General features: G+C 35.6%; 4 protein-coding genes and 2 non-coding genes across 18 annotated transcripts in view; 5 read left to right on the top strand and 1 right to left on the bottom strand.

The window, feature by feature from the left end:
• Positions 1-169: 169 nt before the first annotated feature.
• Positions 170-9488, top strand: LOC106155869 (uncharacterized). Of its 2 annotated transcripts, XM_087009202.1 has the most exons (12): positions 170-569; positions 4977-5179; positions 5644-5749; positions 5974-6018; positions 6272-6382; positions 6535-6606; positions 6780-6860; positions 7088-7135; positions 7305-7503; positions 7781-7958; positions 8090-8206; positions 8491-9488. In XM_087009202.1, exons 1-12 carry the CDS (start codon positions 448-450, stop codon positions 8550-8552), a joined length of 1344 nt encoding a protein of 447 aa, XP_086865328.1. In that variant the 5' UTR covers positions 170-447; the 3' UTR covers positions 8553-9488. The 2 variants fall into 2 exon arrangements, with proteins under 2 accessions (XP_086865328.1, XP_086865329.1); XM_087009203.1 differs by lacking the exon at positions 6780-6860.
• Trnas-aga (transfer RNA serine (anticodon AGA)) lies at positions 1420-1506 on the top strand. Its single transcript is given in 2 exon segments — positions 1420-1455; positions 1471-1506. It is a non-coding gene; the product is annotated as a tRNA-Ser (tRNA).
• On the top strand, positions 1844-1930 carry Trnas-aga (transfer RNA serine (anticodon AGA)). The gene is given in 2 exon segments: positions 1844-1879; positions 1895-1930. It is a non-coding gene; the product is annotated as a tRNA-Ser (tRNA).
• LOC147763204 (uncharacterized) lies at positions 2208-4978 on the top strand. Its single transcript, XM_087009200.1, has one exon. It carries the CDS (start codon positions 2907-2909, stop codon positions 4929-4931), a length of 2025 nt encoding a protein of 674 aa, XP_086865326.1. The 5' UTR covers positions 2208-2906; the 3' UTR covers positions 4932-4978.
• Positions 9489-10000: 512 nt separating the features above from the next.
• Positions 10001-12616, bottom strand: LOC106175307 (three prime repair exonuclease 2). Of its 3 annotated transcripts, none has more exons than XM_013557251.2 (4): positions 12428-12616; positions 11536-11792; positions 10953-11114; positions 10001-10599 (listed from the first exon to the last, which is right to left on the bottom strand). In XM_013557251.2, the coding sequence occupies exons 2-4, from the start codon at positions 11774-11776 to the stop codon at positions 10235-10237; spliced, it is 768 nt and encodes a 255-aa protein (XP_013412705.2). In that variant the 5' UTR covers positions 11777-11792; positions 12428-12616; the 3' UTR covers positions 10001-10234. The 3 variants fall into 3 exon arrangements, with proteins under 3 accessions (XP_013412705.2, XP_086864144.1, XP_086864142.1); XM_087008018.1 differs by having other exon boundaries at positions 12478-12575; XM_087008016.1 differs by lacking the exon at positions 12428-12616 and adding an exon at positions 12239-12318.
• A 181-nt stretch (positions 12617-12797) lies between these two features.
• LOC106175284 (spectrin alpha chain) overlaps positions 12798-18312 on the top strand; it is a 35319-nt gene continuing 29804 nt past the window's right edge. For all 10 annotated transcript variants that reach the window (XM_013557200.2, XM_013557199.2, XM_013557198.2 and 7 more), the window contains exons 1-7: positions 12798-12916; positions 15733-16017; positions 16275-16400; positions 16761-16985; positions 17349-17453; positions 17681-17772; positions 18031-18292. In XM_013557200.2, the coding sequence (XP_013412654.1) occupies positions 15766-16017; positions 16275-16400; positions 16761-16985; positions 17349-17453; positions 17681-17772; positions 18031-18292 (1062 nt within the window). In that variant the 5' untranslated portion in view covers positions 12798-12916; positions 15733-15765. The remainder of the gene's footprint in view (positions 12917-15732; positions 16018-16274; positions 16401-16760; positions 16986-17348; positions 17454-17680; positions 17773-18030; positions 18293-18312) is intronic.

The raw sequence follows: 18312 nt of genomic DNA, 5'->3' as shown, positions 1-18312 counted from the left end.
GTTGGGCCGCTCAAGCTGTATGTCGCTGGTGGGCCAACGTTGGACCGATGGTCAGGCCAACGTAGGCCCACCGGCGACAGTAGCTGGTGGGCCGACGTAGTTGGAGTCGGTGGCCCAACGTCGGCCCACCGGCGACATGCTATCTGGGGAGCTACGCATATAACGTTGATACGTCGCTAGCTGGCCGCTGTTGGCCCGCCGTCTATACATTAGCGATGTGTAGTTGGCGGGCCGACGACGGAAAGAGCGCTACTTTCCGTCGATAGCCATCGGTGGCCCACCGTCGGGCCACCAGCGATGTAGTTGTTATACGGTCAAATTTTAAATACACGCCAAATTTGTGTCCGTGGCTACTTATTGCATTATCCCCAGAGCGACGAAGACGATTATAAGGTCTTTTTAAACCTGTTACGGAATGTGCAATATTTATTGGCTTCCAAATATCACATGACGTCCAACACGCGACGGATGCACGCTACGAAAGCATGCGGCGACGTCGCGAGACGACTGCGTTGTCTGTCAGCTCTCCCACCGAGTTGGACGTACGTGCTGTGCTTTATTGTAAGAAGGTAAGTTTACTTTAATACAATGTTAATACTTGTAGACATACTGTACGATTAAATTGTATACATAGTATATATTTGTTAAACGGTATGTTATGCAGGAATTGTGCTGTTGTGACGAATCTAAGTGAAAAAAGTAGCTAACCGGAGAACATTGTCTTTTTTTTTATTGTGGCCCCGTCGCGGTTTTATTCACCATTTTTATAATAAGATTCAAGCAAAAGACCCGATAAGACGTAATAAACCAAAAGCAAAAGCAACGACCCGCTTCCTGGATGTGACTCATTTTTCATTCGATGTGCTAGTTGGGACATCAACATTGCGTATTTGGTGCGAACCTTACTTGACCTATTTAGTTTGTAGTTAAGCTACCGGTACTCCAGAGCCTTCTCTTGAAGTATTTCCAAATATTTACACATGGAAATTATACCGAGAAAATTTTATAGTATAATTAAGATATAATTTTTCCCCGCTCACCTACTGCTCAGCGCCGATATGACAAATTCAGATACAATTTCACCAAGTCGAAGGGAAGATTACTGTACCTATTGTTAATATACTGTGTGTATATATATATATATATATATATATATATATATATATATATAATTTAGCAATTTTTCTAGTGAATAGGGCAATCCCTACATATTTTTGTCGGTTGATGTAAGTGTTTGATGACACCTGATGTTTGTGTACATTCTTACCTTGCATGCTTATCAACCATAATCAATGCAAAACTATGTTTCACCAAATCCATATTTAGTGTAGAATCTGACATGACATTTGTCAGTAATCTAACTGAATGTGGATAATTGATTTGGGTTTATTTGGCAGTTTGGAGTTCATTTAAAAAAGAGGAGAATTAGCTCAGTGGTAGAGCACTTGCCTAGAACGTTAATTTACCTAGCGCAAGAGGTCCTAGGTCCGATCCCTAGATTCTTCTCTAGACATGATATTGACTCCACTTACATAATAATCTGCCTTTGAACTCAGTCTACTTTGCATGTCAAGTTTTGTGCAATTGTTGCTAGACATAGTAATTGCCATTACTGACACTCCATTTCTATATGTTAATCTTACTAACTTAGACCTATAAATGTGTAAGTTCTACTTTCACATGTTAATTATTTCCCATATGCTCCCAATATAATAATAACAATCAAAATGCTATCTCCCATATTAATTTTAGAATCTAACTTGACAATTGGCAGTATCCCGCATTAATAAGGAGACAACTGATTTGGGTTTATTTGGCAGGTTGGAGTGCATCTTAGAAAAAAGGAGAATTAGCTCAGTGGTGGAGCACTTGCCTAGAACGTTAATTTACCTAGCGCAAGAGGTCCTAGGTTCGATCCCTAGATTCTTCTCTAGACATGATCTTGACTCCAATTACATAATAATCTGCCTTTGAACTCAGTCTACTTTGCATGTCAAGTTTTGTGCATTTGTTACTAGACATGATTAGTAATTGCCATGACTGACACTGCCTTTCTATATGTTAATCTTACTAACTTTGAGCTATAAAATGTTGTATATTCAATGCTATTAAAGATTGGGCCAGGCCAGAAAAGACGGTAACAAAAGTAGGTTAAATTTCTGACTAAAATTTTAAAAAAGGAGCAGTCTAAAGCTTTTCTATGTTTTCTATGGCTGATTTAATGATTTATTCAGTTTATCCCTTAGCATGTCGAATTTTTTTTAGTTGTATCATAAACTAGTAGAAGTGGTTTATATGTGTTACTGGGAATCCATGATCCACCAACACTCCATTCATATGTACCTTTAACTAATAATTATCAAAAATGCTTAGGAGCTTTACAGAACTTAAGCACTGAAGAACTGAGAGATTGCACCAATCACACTAGCATTATCATTTTGTGCATTATTGCATTGCTTTTATGGCTGTAGATTTCACAGTTTTGCTGCCTTGTCATTGAGTGCAATAAAAGTGTATAAACTATCACTGAGTTGTTACTTAATGCAAAAGGAGATTTCGATTGTCCTAACACCAAAGCATTGGTGCTGGTGTTCCTCAACTATAACGACTTGCCATCACCAGATTTGGGGTTTACAGTATGGATATAAAAAACTGTTTTTCATTTATGTCATATATATGCTCACTTACAAAATAAATTATATCAAAATCAATCATATTAACACCATTTATTTCTTTAAAAGTGAACAAGATAACAAATGTGGGCCACATACTGACTAAAATGACCAGCACTGATTTTTTTTTTTTACTAAGGTAATCACTACTCATTAAAATGTGTAGTTCATCAAGCAGAAATAGTCTACCTTATCAGGACCTAATGTTGATAAATATTTCAATTATTTGACAGAATGTCTGACGGAAAAAAGTCAGTGCTCAGCGACAGGACATTACGTCGTCATGCTGAGAAACTTGCCCAGCAGATTCTAACAAATCTTCATGATGAATCATCTAGTGAAGATGATAATGACATCTTACCTGCAGAGCAAACCATTGAGCATGAGGAGACAATGACAACAGCTGATGTTTCTGATGAAGAATCTGCTTGTTCACAGGCCAGTTATCAGGAAAATATGGATATGACTTTTGATATTGAAAGCAATTTCAGTGATGATAGCAGCAATGATGACGTGTCGGACACTAGTTCTTCAGATGGTGAAGAAGATGAAGATTTTGCAAAGAAACTGAGGGATTGGGTGATTACCAGCAACCTTCCATTGAGTCATGCAAACAGTCTTTTGGGTATTTTAAAACCATATTTTCCTTTTTTGCCAAAAGACAGCCGGACACTCCTGCAAACTAAACAATCATACATCATTGATCAAGTTGCAGGAGGCAATTATCATCATTTTGGCATAGAATATGGAATAAAATGCAGATTGGCATCTCATCAGGAACTTGCATCTCAAGAGGAAATCATTCTGCAGATAAATATTGATGGCTTGCCTCTTTTTAAGAGCAGTACTGAATCCTTTTGGCCAATTTTAGGTTTACTCCCACAAGAGGAAAAGCCCGATCCCTTTGTAATTGGCTTATGGATTGGACAGTCAAAACCCAATGATGCTAATCAGTTTCTGAATAAATTTGTGGAAGAAATGAGACACTTAGAACAAGTTGGTATAATTTATGATGACAAAAATTTCAGTGTTAGGATATCAAATTTTGTTTGTGATACAGCTGCCCGAAGCTTTGTGAAACAAGTGAAAGGTCACACAGGGTATTATGGGTGTGACAACTGTGTTCAAAGTGGTGAGTGGGTTAATCACCGTATGACTTTTCCACAAACTAATGCACAACCTCGAACTGATGTTGCATTTAATGAGATGATGTATGATGAACACCAACGTGGTGAGTCAAATTTACTTTCCTTGAGGATTGGCATGATCAGCCAATTTCCACTAGATTACATGCACCTGGTATGTTTAGGGGTTATGAAGAAGTTGTTGACACTGTGGATGAATGGACCACTACATGTGAGACTGGGGGGTAACATGATTAGGTGTATCTCAGATGGTATAAACAATATGAGAGACTTTCTTCCCAGAGAATTTCTACGTAAAGGACGGGCTTTATCAGAAATTGAAAGATGGAAGGCTACGGAGTTCCGAACCTTTCTTATGTATACTGGTCCTGTTGTTCTAAGAGGAAAATTGCCAAATGCATTGTATAAACATTTTATTATGCTTTTTGTAGCAATCACCATTTTGTGTAGTGAGACACTGTGTGGAGATTACTGTAATTTTGCTGGTCAAATACTCTCCCTTTTCGTGGAGCACATGAGTGAGGCATATGGTGCAGAACAGATAATTTATAACGTTCACTCGCTCACTCATTTGGCTGCACATGCTAAAATGTATGGAGTTTTACACAATTTTTCAAGTTTCCCATTTGAAAACTATCTTCAGACTATAAAGAGACTTGTGCGCAAACCAAAATTGCCACTCCAACAAGTCATACGCCGTCTTGCTGAAAGGGAACATGTGAAAAAAAAAATTAAATCTTCACAAACATTTTGTAAAAAAGAACACCACAGAGGACCAGTCCCAGAAGAATATCAGCAATGCAAACAATATAAAGAACTTCATATGGAAAATTTTTTTTTATCAGTTAAACAACCAGATAATGCTATATATGTTGGACAAACACCTTTCATCATAAAAAATATTATCACTTTCAATCAAGAAAGAACATTGATATGTCAACCATTTATGACAAAAGAAAATTTTTTTATATATCCTGTGGAATCTAGTAGACTACACATATGGTCCGTGAATAATCCGAGTGGTCGATTAGTGAGCATCAGTCCAGAGCAGATCAAATCAAAATTAGTTTTATTGCCATTAAATAACCAATTTATTACTTTACCCCTTCTGTGATAAACAGGCATAACTTTATTAACTTTTATAACATTTGTATCACAGGGAGATTATGTCTCGCTCAAAGTTCAACATCGTATATTTCCCTGAGGAAAATTCAGTGGCAGTGGCCCCTGATGAATGGGTCAAAGGCGATAAGTGTCTTTGGCCCCCCAAGATAGTTATGAGAGGTGGAAGAGCCATAGAGGAGTGTGTGCCACCAGATAGCGATTGGGATGTGTATGACTGCAAAGTGTTGAAGTCTACTAGTAAGTGTGTGGAACCAATTAAATTAAAGGGATAATAACTCTTCATTTTGGCTAAAAAATGAATTTTCCTAGAGTAAACAACTATTTTCCCATACTTACCAATGGTTAAGGAATCCATTTTTACATTCAAAGTTAGTCCCTGGTTTCTTTCCAAAAAGTTTTTTTTTTTTTTTTTTTTGTTATAATCTCTTAAGAGATTATAACAGAGTATGGAGGTCACGTGGTCTAAAGACAAGCTCAGATACAAGAATAATAGCCATAACTGTCGTTTTTGTGGTACAACAGAATATATTATATTTCCATGAGTTGTTCACAATGTTTTTATTGTGGAATATTGATCTCATATGAAGAGATATTATCCCTTTAACATTATCAATAAATTTGGAATATAAGAAATGAAAATGTGTGCAATATTTGGTCAGTGGCAAATTCTACAGCAATGTTAACTAGGCAGTAATTTTTAGGTGACTATAGAAAGGCAAGGGAAAAGTGCGCCAAAGCAGTTAAATCAATGAACCGAAACATTTGTGATATTGACCTGGACACGACTGACATAGAAGCTAAGAGGAGGTGAGAGGGACATTATATACATCATTATAGTAAATTGCGTTAAATTCCGAAAATACTTTATTATTTCATCATAAAGTGCCTTATATTAATTGTAATTGTATGTTTATCAAAATGTAAAATTTCCATTTTCCCATGGTTGCATCACTCACACTCTAAATATATATATAATCATCATGATTATAGTAATATATACCACTGTATTAAATGCTATTTTTGCACAAAAGGAGACACCTGCCATCTAGACTTGCAGAAGAGGAATCTGATGACAGGTTAATTCTTTTTTTAAGTAATAAAAAGGATATCTTGGTTGTGAGTGTGTGTGTGTGTGTGTGTGTGGGGGGGGGGGGGGGGGGGGATAAAGGCCAACTCATGTGCATACTAAAAAATTAATATTTATTTTAATGCTCAGTATGTCTTTGCTAAGGTAAATGGTATTTGAGTGGTATTTAAATGTTATTTGCTATGAAAGGAAAAGAATTATGTTTCTAAATTATTATTCATTTGCTCTTTTATTATGTACAGTGACATACAGCCATTGAGTAAAAAGGGGAGGAAGCCCTCTTCTCTCTCTACGCCTAGGCCATTTCCATCTCCACCTCCTGCCCCAAGGATGGTAGAGGATAGCAGCATGAGGTTAGTGAACTCCTAGACTTGTGGTAAATGTACTGCAATTGAAATTGTTCACTTAAAGGTTGCATACCAGTTTCAGCTATTGTGAAAATGTTCATATTTATTTAGTTCTTTTTTTCATTTTTCCTTGTTTTTTTTTTTTCAATCATATACAGTGGCATACAGAATTTAGAAAAGAATGGGAAGAAATCTTCTAGCTCTCTCTCTCTGGAGGATGGCAGCATGAGGTTAGTTAACTCCAGTTGAGACTTGATAAATGTCAAATATATGCAATTCCTTTAATTGAAGACTGCATAATCACCTTTCCATTGGTTATAAAAAATTCAGTCACCAACACCGTCTAGAACGAAATTTGGATGATAATTTTTGTTTTAAATTTGACCTTTTTTTTTTGTATCAGTGATGGTGTACCAGTAGAAAGAGAAAGACCAATATCATCAATTCAGACACTCCATAGCAGGCCGTTATCCCCTAAGGAAATGTAAAATAAGTTTATATATATATGCAAAGAAGAGAATAATGACTTTAAATGCATTTTTTTTTTTTTTTTTTTTTTTTTTTTTTGTGAATTATTTTTATAATATAATTTAATTTGATTAGTAACTTTAATTAAATTGAAGTGAAACGCATTCTCCAAGTTGATGAACATTTATTGTAATCATATTATTATTATGGCAAAATTTACTGTATGTGCTACTTCTCTTGCAGTGCACCTAGCACCAGTTCTTCTGGATTGACCCACAGATCAGCTGAGAGGTATGTGTGACAAACATTAATTTGTTGTTGCCAGTTGTTTATTTTGAAGTGAATGTCAGCTAGCAAGTTTTACATGTTTCTAAATTGTCAGCTGTCCAATGTCTTTCTAATTGTACCCTTATTTTGAAGTTGAATATTGGATAATGCAGGGAACTTTTTTAAATGACAGGGAACATATGGTAATTTTGCAACAGATTTTGTTGCAAACTAAAAAAAACACAGCACTGCTCCAGGCCATATACAACAGGCAAAAAGTGGATGAGGACACCAGCCAGATGGTGGAAGATCTGGATCTTCCCATCAGATCAATGGAAGATTTCCAAAGATTAGAAGATGTACTGCAAGATCGGTCCAAATCCAAAGCTCTTGTGAGTATTCTATAAAACACTGTGTTTGATAAGATATTTTTGATAAGATATTTTTTTTTGTCAACTTCCTTTAATTATAACAACTAATTTGGTTTTTAGTATTAATCAATGGTTAGGAATGTAATTTTGATTATTCCAGTAGGAGATTTTTAACCTGTGGCACAGACGAAAGTAGTATAACTAAATAAGGAAGAGTGCTGTTAAAGGGTAATTTAATTCTTTCCATTAAATTGCATTAAAAAAATGCATTAGACTGTCTGAATGTCACTTGTTGTAGGTCCGTCACCTGACAACTCTTGGGGGGACAGGGCAGGAAAACACCATATATAGGATGATGGAAGCGCTTATGACATCTCCTATGGCAACTTTATTCAACTGGAAGGGCCGTGCTAGAGGGGATGGCAGTAAAGAAAAATGTGGTCTGTGCAAAAGCAGAATTGCCAGAGTCCTGCATGGTAAGTATGTGACTGCTGGTGAGTCAAAATAATTTTTCATGATGTAATATTTTCCCACTCTATCACCTCTCACGCCTTAATTTGGTTGTAATAAAACTGAAATATATTTAAAAATGTTTTAACTTTAACAGATGCTGCCAAAAAAAATGGTATCAAGGAAAGTGACACAGAAAGAATCATGAAGACATGGTTGAAAAATGCCAGCGACAGGGAGGGAGGAAGGCAGCGAAGATTGTTGAAGAAGATTGGTATGTATTACATCCTTGTATTTAATCATATTTATTTTCTTTTGTCTCTTTTAACACATATCTAAAAAATTGAAATTACTTTTTTAATACAAAAATAAGATTCTTTTCCATGTTTGCACTACATGTATCAGTTGGTTTCTTAAATAGAACAGTTTATTCTCATTCTGATGATGTTGATCTCCATGCCAATCCTTTTAGTTATGTTGAATTTACATGTAAACACTTCAGTTTAATAGGGATATGATGGACAATCACTTGCAATCACTTCAATGTGTTATTTTCAGAAAAAGACAGAGTCCAGGCTTTGCAAGAGACAATTGTATCATCATCCTCGGATTCAGACTGATGTTTTTTTTTTTGTTTTTTTTTTTTGGTCCTGAGTTGAAAGTATGTATCATGTTACATGCTTATTGAGAAATTAAATTTGGATACCGTAGTCAAGATTGACTAATAATTAAGGTTAGGGGATATTTGTTGAAGACATAGACTAACTGTGCTTGGATCTACATGAACATGTACCCGGTATATGACGTTTTTGACTGTTTAAATTGTTCTGACTACAAATTAAAGCACTCATGCTTGGTTCTTTCAAACAGATATGTTGCAGTTAGAGTATTGAATAGAGTTAACGTAGAATTTTTTATGTTGTTGTTTGTACATTTTGTGATATGAACGATATTGTTCCTACATAGTGTTATTTGCTGCAAGTAAAGACAGCATTAGACTGGTATGGCTTTGGAAATATAAGAAAATTTATTTCCCTGTACTGCTGAATGGACATACCGGTATATATGCATATGTTTATGACAGTTTATGTTTCGTGCAAATGAATATTTTACCAGATACAGTACTAGAAAAAGTTTTTGAATAGAGTTAACTAAGTATTTTATATGATGTTGTTGTTGGAAAGCTTGTGAGGTGAATGATTGCATTAAATAGTGCAAGTAAAGACTGTATAAGACTGGTATGGCTTTGGGATTTGTTGGGAGGCCATTTTATATAAAATAATTCCCATTTGTTAACCCTATTAAATGCTTAAACCTACAGGCACATGCATTCAAACAGATTTGTTACCATGTGGGTACAGAAACAGTGTTGAATGGAGTTAACTTAAGTATTTTATATATGCTGTTGTTTGAAGATTTGTAAGATGAATGTTTTTTGTTCCTTTAAAAGTGTTACTGCAAGGAAAGATAAGTGTAACTGGTATGGCTTGGGGAGGGGTTGAGGCCATATCTCATAGTGGAAGATTACCTATGTTTTCTATACTTTAGGAATAGAATTTATGGGGGTTTTTTTAATATCTCAAGGTCCATTATAACTTGCCACGTTGTTGTATTTTAAGGAAGAAATATTACAGAAGATTAAACACTCTTGAAATATTACATTGTGTTTTGTCTATTATATATGACAATAATAATGATAATATAATTATCAAAAAATTAATAAATCAATGAATTAATGAATAATAAAGAAAATAAAAAATAGATAAAAGCAGTGGACCTACGTCGGCCCACCAGCTACTTGTCGCCGGTGGGCCGACGTTGGGCCGCTCAAGCTGTATGTCGCTGGTGGGCCAACGTTGGACCGATGGTCAGGCCAACGTAGGCCCACCGGCGACAGTAGCTGGTGGGCCGACGTAGTTGGAGTCGGTGGCCCAACGTCGGCCCACCGGCGACATGCTATCTGGGATGTTCTTTCAAAGCTAACGAAATAGGATGCAAACTATATATGACCTTGTAAAATATAAATGTCTAAGATATATCTAAAAAACAGAGCATGAAAGATGATGTATATGGTGATATTTTTTATATGTATTTATCCTTTTAACATGAAATCTACTAAGTAAACTTAAAATAAGTGTTTTTTTTATATTTTCAAAATACTAAGCAAGCAAATATGTGACACAAACTAGGCAAATAGATATAAAGGCCTTTCTCCTACAGTCATAACTGTTAACAAAATAAGACATTAAAACTTATCCAGTTCATAAGGAAATTCACCAGGTTTAAGAATATACTTGCATGTTTATGAATAAACTGCACTGAAGCGGCTGAAAGGAACTGCATTTTCATCCGCCAACACACAGACAAGTGGAGCCATCTTTTGGCAGATCATCAAGAGTGACATGCAGTCTCCTTCTGCTGTGTGGGTGTTTACTTGAGAATGGCCAAAAACGTGTTCAAATACAGCTCCAAGACTAAAAGATCTAGGTGGGGTGCTTATGTCAACACCATTCTTCTGAACCTGATCGTGTGGATCATCCACTTCATTTGTTGATGGTTCTGTGGCTGAGGTTTGAGAACCCACTCTGTCATATCCACCTCTTCCATAGATTGTCATCAACATCTTTAAAGTATCTACACACAGTATTCCCTGAGCTAGGCTGTGGCCTAAAAGGTGACATGAATCATACACAGAATATTCAAATGAAACAACATAAATGTTTATTTTTGTAAAGAAGTAGTCTTATGCATTCTGTGTCTGAACAAATTGTAATTACAGTAATTATAGAAACTGTTTCATATTATACAATGTCTATTAATTTCCTGAGATTGTTGTAATACAATAAAATAAAGGAGTTTCATATAAACAGACTATTCATTTTCACCTGGAAACTTCTTTAACAAATTTTATAGAGGTTAAATTGTGACATTAATTTCAAATTTAGCGACTTCAATTTAATAATGGACATGAAGCTGATTACTCTACAGTGAGGGGTCAACACTTAGCAAACTTGACTCACCAGAATTTTCTATCTCTGTTTTGAGAAGAGGGAAGTCAAAAGCATCTCCATTATGAGCAAACAGACAAACAGGGGGGTCTAGTCTTGCCAGAAATGCATTAAACATTTCAGTAGTCGCACCAGTAAAATTCATCTGATGGTACAAGTTGTCATTGTCAAGACCTGAAAGAAAAGAGCTAAACAATAAAAAATATATCAAATATATCAAAAACACATGGAAATTATACTACATTTGACTAGGAAAATGATAACTTGCCCCTATGGAAAAAAAATAGCAGCATAGTCAATCATCCAGCAGCTGAATACACTAGTACTGGATACAACTGAAAAAAAAAAACAAAAAACAAAAAAGAGAAAATGTACTGCTTACTTTTGTTGGCATAGCATTTAATTGGCCTAATTTACCAAGAATCTATGCATTTCAATCACAAGATATCATGAGTGCATTTTTTAAAACAATTTTTTAAAAATTAACCAAGTTCGTATGTAGCACGTACATTTGGTAATACATATAATGCTTATGAATTAATTAAATGACTTGATAGCAGTTAAATGCACCAGCTACACTTTTTAAGTTCCCTACCTGTTAACTGCCAAATGTTGTGTGGAATTGGTTTCATGGGATAGAAACACAGGGTAAGTTTGTTCAGAACACGCGCTGGAGAAGATAATCTGTTTCTGAATGCCTCCAAAAGCTGAGTTCTGTGAACAGCCACTAGGCTGCATTCAGTGACTCTGGTCTTTTCTCTGGCATTTAAGAGCCCTGTAGTCTCGAGATCCAGGAAGACAAATGTTGAAATTTTGCTGCCTTGGCTTGCCATCATGACCCAAAGGCCTTTCCTGAAAAAAGTTTATAAGGTACTTTTTTTAAAAAATCTGCATCTATTGAGAGGATAACTTAGTCTCTTTTCCCAAAGTTTAAACAAACTTGTCCCAACACATTAAACAAACATTATTTTCAGCTTAAACCCACCTCAAAGCTTTTTAAATTTTAATTTTAAATAATAATAATAATAATTATATAATAATTTTATTGAGCATAGAGATGTTTTATATTTAAAGGCTCTCTAACTACCACAAGGAAAAATATACATATTAAGTGTTTGCACCATAAATAATAAGAAGATACAGGTGAATGGATAAAATTCTTTATATTTGACCCAAATTATCTGCATTTTATTATCCACTAATAGTCCTAATCCAGCTTGCTTGATAGTTAGTGAAAACTATATACCGACATAGATCTATTTTAAAAATGTTAAGTTTGATCTTAATGGATGTCTTACATTGCAACTTCCCGCAGGTTACCTTGGGCAAGGAATAAGACATCAAATTCCGAGACTGGGTTCAGTAGGCTTCACTGAGGCAAAAACATTGGGAGAAAACAAAGTTGAATCTTGAGAGAAAGTTGTTCAAAGTTAGCCTTTACTTTCAAGCTGCAAATTTGCGGTTTTATACACCAACCATAACATTACCTGTCGCAGTCCCGAATATATCACACAATGACCAAGTAAATGTTCATCACCTCGTCTTCCAGTCCGATTCTAAAGACTTTGACCCTTCCAGCTTTCAGAAACACGGGTGGCGATGAGTGAGGGCACGCTGACAAGGGAATTCCCACTTCCGGTGTTTGCGCGTGGTCACGTGAGCAAAAGAAATGCGGCGGATGATGTCAGGCTCTTCTGGTAATTGCGTGGTGTGGTATTAATGGCTTAAATTAATTTACTCATACGATGGAATCTGTATTTAACAAATATTTATATATATAAATCGATAAAATATCTCAATATGTAACCTTTGAACTATATGAAATTTACCTAAAACCCGATTTAATTCTCCAAATAATGAAAATAAATATTAGAATATAGGGGGTGCTCTCGAGCCGGCCAGAAGTCCTTGCCGCCATCTTCAGTCTGGAAGCCGCTGGATTGCTGGAATTCTTGAGAATCGCATCGGATATTTCAGTGAGTTGATCATCTTCCGTCTTTATTGTAATTGTTCTCAATGTTGAAATATGTGTTCATTTTTTGATGAAAGTTTCATGGTGATATGTTGTGTTGATTTGTAAAAAACGTGCAGAAAGCATTATGACCTACAAACTCTCGGCACGCCCAAAGCCAATGCAATGAAGCTAAAGCTGAAGCCTTGGACGTTGGAGAGGGCAGCAGAGTTTGACAGTGATCAGCATCAGCTATTAATGGTGTAGATAAAAAACGCAATGCAGCAAAGCATTCCAAAATTATTGCATACGACTATTAAGCAGCTAAGTGCTAGTAGACCTTGTGCAGCATTCTAAATGCCTTTCAGACTTTCTTCCATTCATTTACGTTTATGTGATTTATTGATACGATATTGCCAAGCTCAAAACCCAAGAAGAAAATGTGAAGGTATAATGGTAATACTTATCTTAGCATATCACATTGGTAGACTTGATGTAAATGCTAGATCTAGAAGAATTGCTAAGATTTAAAAAAAATTTAGTATTTAAAAGGCTACTCAGTTTGTGCTCTAATAAAGTTTTATAAACAGAAATAATTTGTGATAAAAGGATCCAATTTTTATGTTATGAAATATTGGTATTGCTTCTTCATGCAGGAACTACCAAGTCTAAATTAGTTTCCCTTTATAGTCTGTGTGGAAATTAATTTAGAAGCACTATTCAGGTTTAAAATCTGATTTTTAGAGCGTTTGACCTTGTGGTATCTTATCTATGAAAAGTCATACAGAGGAGTGCTCACTGAACATTTTGCTTAAATTATGTTAGTACCTCACATCATTTCAAATACTAGTACATGTATCCAAAAGCAGCACAGTCTTATACAGTAACTGGATCTACTAAAAATGTTCGAAACCTCTTTTTTAAATAATACTCCAGTATTTGTTGACTTTGTCTTGACTTAAAAAGGAGGAATAATGGTAATGACAGATTGCATGGATATTACAGAATTAATGAAAAAGGATACGACGGGATCTTTTCTTGTTGCATATAACTTTTGTAGCAATTCTCAATCATGAAGCATATTTTGAAACAACGAGAACACATTGTTAATTAGAAAAGAGGTACTTCTTAAGCTAGACAAACCGCCATCGAGCCAACATTCTTTAAAACTTTTAACTTTGCCAAAATAGAAAGTGTGCAAGCCATGGCTGCAGCTGTTAAATGTGCATGTGAATGCTATCATCTATTCTGACACATACACAGAACAGGAATATTGATCTTGAAGTCACTTAACCATAGAACTGTCCCATGAATTAACCCTCAGTTGCACTGGGTTATTGATTATCTGCAGTCTAGCTAAAAGATGCATAGTCAATAGTTGTTTGGAGGATGGGCATGTTATAGCTACAGATGTATAATCCCAAAATGAAAAAAAAAAATCAAATATACTCATTTTATTCATTCTTAGAACACAGTAAATTAAAGCTATATTAGTAACTTAATACAAAAGATAAGACATAGGTCTTGTTGAAACAGTGGTTATGATTTTAAATTATTCTAGATGTTATGTTGCACCTGAGTCTTCATTTAAGGGTAATACGGAGGGAATTATGTTTTGAATTTATGATTTTATTCCTCATTTGAGTATGCCAAGTAATGATTGACTTACTTCATTTTATGAAGAATATAAATATTATAAGTTAATATGTTTATTAATTTTAAACCATTCAGATATAGAATAAATTGTAGTTAAAATACACTGCCCTGTTTTTAAAGAAATCATAAGTTTGTGGTCAGATAGACCAAGCTCTATGTTCCCCGTCTTACATCAAAAAAAGAATTCCAGAGTAGTAGCAGCTTATCAGTTATGACTCAAACCTTATGTATATTGATTCTGTTTATCTGCTGTCCAGTATCCTATCTGTGGCCATACAGCTATAGGAAAAATGCCCTGATTACTGGCTTCACTAACATTATTATCAACTAAAATATTTAAGTTAATAAGATATGGTAAGCTCTATCATAGGAAATTGGCAAAATGAAAAGTTAATGTTTGTATTTGTGTAGATTTTCTATTTATCATAAGCTAAAAATGTGATAACTTTCCTGCTAGGCAAGATATTTTACATGCTTCTTAATAGTTGAAGGGAGTCAGAGGCAACACACATCTAGTACACAGGTATTTTACAAAATAGGCACACAGCCTTATGGCCAAAATAGCCAATGTTAACAGCTGGAAACTATGTGCTGTTGCTATGGTGATTTTCCATCTGGGGCTGTCTATTGGGATTGGTAATGACTCAAGCATGCAGTGTAGTATGATTTATATGAGAGAGGCTGGCTGATACTTACATTATGTCTGTGTGCATTGGACTTTATTGACTTTTCTCCAACAGCAACTGGGATGTAGGGTATGTGGGCTATTTGCTGGGCAGTATTTTCATAGGTAGTTGTTTAGTCATTGTTAGAATTCTGGTTTGTGGAATGTAGAAAATAAGAACTATTCATGATTTTGCAATTCTGTATTATTACCAAGTAGATGGTAAGTTATAACTTAAATTATGAGGTGATTTTCTGGTGGTATGGCATTTTATGAACTAGTCATTTAATTATTTTCAGCATTTGGCAAATTTGCTCTTGATATTGATTAAAAAAACAACAGATGATATTCTTATGCAGACCTGCTTTTGATTCTTAAATTTAAGAAAGCCATTTGCATCTTACTATCCCAAATTTATTTGACAAAATTGATAAAATTTTTTGCTTGTATAAAAATAAGGCTAACTCTAAGAAAGTCACCTGGTTTATTCAATTTAGTAAAAAAAAATGTTTCCATTGCAGACATAACTTGGTCTCAGAAGTGACACGCACACCATGACGTCTGCCGAGGTTCATCCTCGAGAGATTAAAATCCTCGAAACTGCAGAGGACATCCAGGAAAGAAGAGCAGAGGTCTTAGGGCGCTATGCCGCCTTTAAAGATGCCACACATCAGCGTCGTTTGATGCTGGAAGATGCCCGCAACTTCCAGTATTTTAGACGTGATGCTGACGAGCTTGAAAGCTGGATTCTTGAAAAACTACAGACTGCCTCAGATGAGAGTTGGAAGGATACTACTAATCTGCAGGTTTGTTATAAATATTGAAATCATATATATATGTCTTTTAGTGCCATGGGTTCATAGATTACATTGATGTAATATCTTGCATAATTTTTTCTTATTAAACAAGTATATGTTGCTCAGGAATTAAGAAGTTTTGTAAACCATACAGTTTCTACCACTGGGTATACTAAGGCTTAAAGCCATGTACAATCATGAGTAATGATTTCCGTGGCATAGTCATACCATGATGTTAACAACTTACTACTACCACTCTTTCTCAGGCCAAGATCCAGAAGCACCAGGCCTTTGAGGCAGAGGTACAGGCCCATTCTAATGCCATTGTGGAACTGGACAACAGAGGAATGGAAATGATCAATGCTGACCATTTTGCATCAGACATTATCAAGGTTTGGGAAGCTTTTTACCGATCAATATCATTGTTCATGTGCTGTTGCATATGTTAGAGACTTGCTTGTTGGTTGTGTTGTTGGCACCTATTATGATAATTTTTACTTAAGATTATTACTATCCGATTAATAAAAGAATTTCCTATGTTATGTACTATTGGTTTAGTCGTAAGCACTTTGCAGCTGTATTTTCATCATTATTTTACAGCTGGTATTTGTAAGTCTTTCTGTCTAGTCTGTTTTGTAACATGTATGATGGCTTTTACATTTGGGCATATAATATTTTTCTAAATATTAAAAGATAAATTGGGATTAAAATTCAGAACCATCTCAAATTAAATTCCCATTCAAACATTCCAGGCCCGTCTTGAGGAGATCCACAGACTTTGGGAGCTTTTGCTGTCCAAGCTGCAGGACAAAGGGATAAAGCTTCAGCAGGCACTGGTCCTGGTGCAGTTCTTTAGAGAGTGCAGTGAGGTGATGTTTTGGATCACAGACAAGGAGGCCTTTGTCACCTCTGAGGAGTTTGGACACGACTTGGAACATGTGGAGGTGTTGCAGAAGAAATATGATGAATTCCGCAAGGTGGAGTAATCTGTTGTGTGTCCCCTGTCACCCCTGCCCCCCCCCCCCCCCTAAAAAAAAAAAAAAATTAATAAAATAAGTAAATAATAATAATGAAATTAAATGAAAAAGAAATTAAGGTAGAATTAAAATGATGATTTCATTAATATACTTATTGTGAGATTTGTTTCCACTCTAAGAGTTGTTCACTGTTATTAAAATATGGATGAATGTCATGTCATTTCTTTAAACTAGATTTACATGTTTACTCATAAGAAGTTGAATGATCACTAAAACAATCTGTAGGTAGCGTGTTGTATATTTAAGTTAATGTTCAACTAACCACCATGTTAATAACAATCATGTACTGTTGGATAATTCCAGGACTTGGAGAGCCACGAGTATAGAGTGACAGAAGTCAATGGTATGGCAGAGAAGCTGCTGTCAGATGGACATCCCTCAGAGGAACAAATCAGGGAGAAACAGATTGTAAGTCAAGTCACAGTCTTAATGATTCAGCTGATGGATTCAAATTTAAAATTTTGAAATGTAAAATTGCAATGATTTAATAGCTGAAGTGTACATGGATTTGAAAAACAAGGGATTTGATTTGTAATGCAGCATGTTGATGAGATTATATTCTCAAAGTCAATTTACACCCAAATCACAGAAATCTTTCACAGTTTTTGTATTTAATCATATTTTCTGATTTGCAGGAGCTGAATGAAGCCTGGCAGAGACTGAAGCAACTTGCAATCCTGAGGCAGGAGAAACTGTCTGGGGCACATGAAATCCAGCAATTCAACAGGTATCAACCATTGGCTTAAACAAAATTGATTCTGACCAGGCACTGCACATTGACATACTCTTGTAGCTTTTGGCTGGCATAAATTGGATTTTTTTTCCAAAGTTATTTTTTGGAAGAGGCCGAATGATAGAAGAGAGATTTTAAAATGTTGCCTTCATTGGATGATGCTGAGAGGAGTGAGTAATATCTCTTATAACAAATTTTCATAGCATTTAATTTGCAAATGTAACTTTTTTTTATCTTTTCTCTCTTATTCAGAGATGCTGATGAGACCATAGCTTGGATCACAGAGAAAGATGGCCTGCTGTCCACAGATGACTATGGCCGGGACCTAGCAAGCGTTCAGGGACTGCAGCGCAAACACGAGGGAGCTGAGCGCGACTTGGCTGCCCTGGAAGAACGTGTGACACAGTTAAATGCTGAGTCTGGTCGCCTGTCTGCTGAGTATCCAGACCATGCTGATGAGGTGCAGACTAAGCAAGATGAAATCAACCAAAACTGGGCCAGACTTCAAGAGAAGGTAAAGTTGACTTCATTACA

Source organism: Lingula anatina, chromosome 3 (genome assembly GCF_051362555.1).
Source record: "Lingula anatina isolate TDL-2025a chromosome 3, LinAna3.0, whole genome shotgun sequence".
NCBI classification, from domain to species: domain Eukaryota; kingdom Metazoa; phylum Brachiopoda; class Lingulata; order Lingulida; family Lingulidae; genus Lingula; species Lingula anatina.
This window is presented reverse-complemented; position numbering and strand designations above follow the sequence as displayed.

What these genes read in the sequence shown, in the direction of transcription:
- LOC147763204 (XM_087009200.1), top strand. Translation starts at nt 2,907, where the DNA reads ATGTCTGACGGAAAAAAGTCAGTGCTCAGCGACAGGACATTACGTCGT.
- LOC106155869 (XM_087009202.1), top strand. Translation starts at nt 448, where the DNA reads ATGACGTCCAACACGCGACGGATGCACGCTACGAAAGCATGCGGCGAC. An exon ending in GACATAGAAGCTAAGAGGAG is followed by an intron (nt 5,750 to 5,973) that starts GTGAGAGGGACA and finishes TTTGCACAAAAG; the next exon opens with GAGACACCTGCCATCTAGAC. An exon ending in AAGATTGTTGAAGAAGATTG is followed by an intron (nt 8,207 to 8,490) that starts GTATGTATTACA and finishes TGTTATTTTCAG; the next exon opens with AAAAAGACAGAGTCCAGGCT.
- LOC106175307 (XM_087008016.1), bottom strand. An exon ending in CAACATTTGGCAGTTAACAG is followed by an intron (nt 11,115 to 11,535) that starts GTAGGGAACTTA and finishes CTTTTCTTTCAG; the next exon opens with GTCTTGACAATGACAACTTG. An exon ending in AACAGAGATAGAAAATTCTG is followed by an intron (nt 10,600 to 10,952) that starts GTGAGTCAAGTT and finishes GTCACCTTTTAG; the next exon opens with GCCACAGCCTAGCTCAGGGA.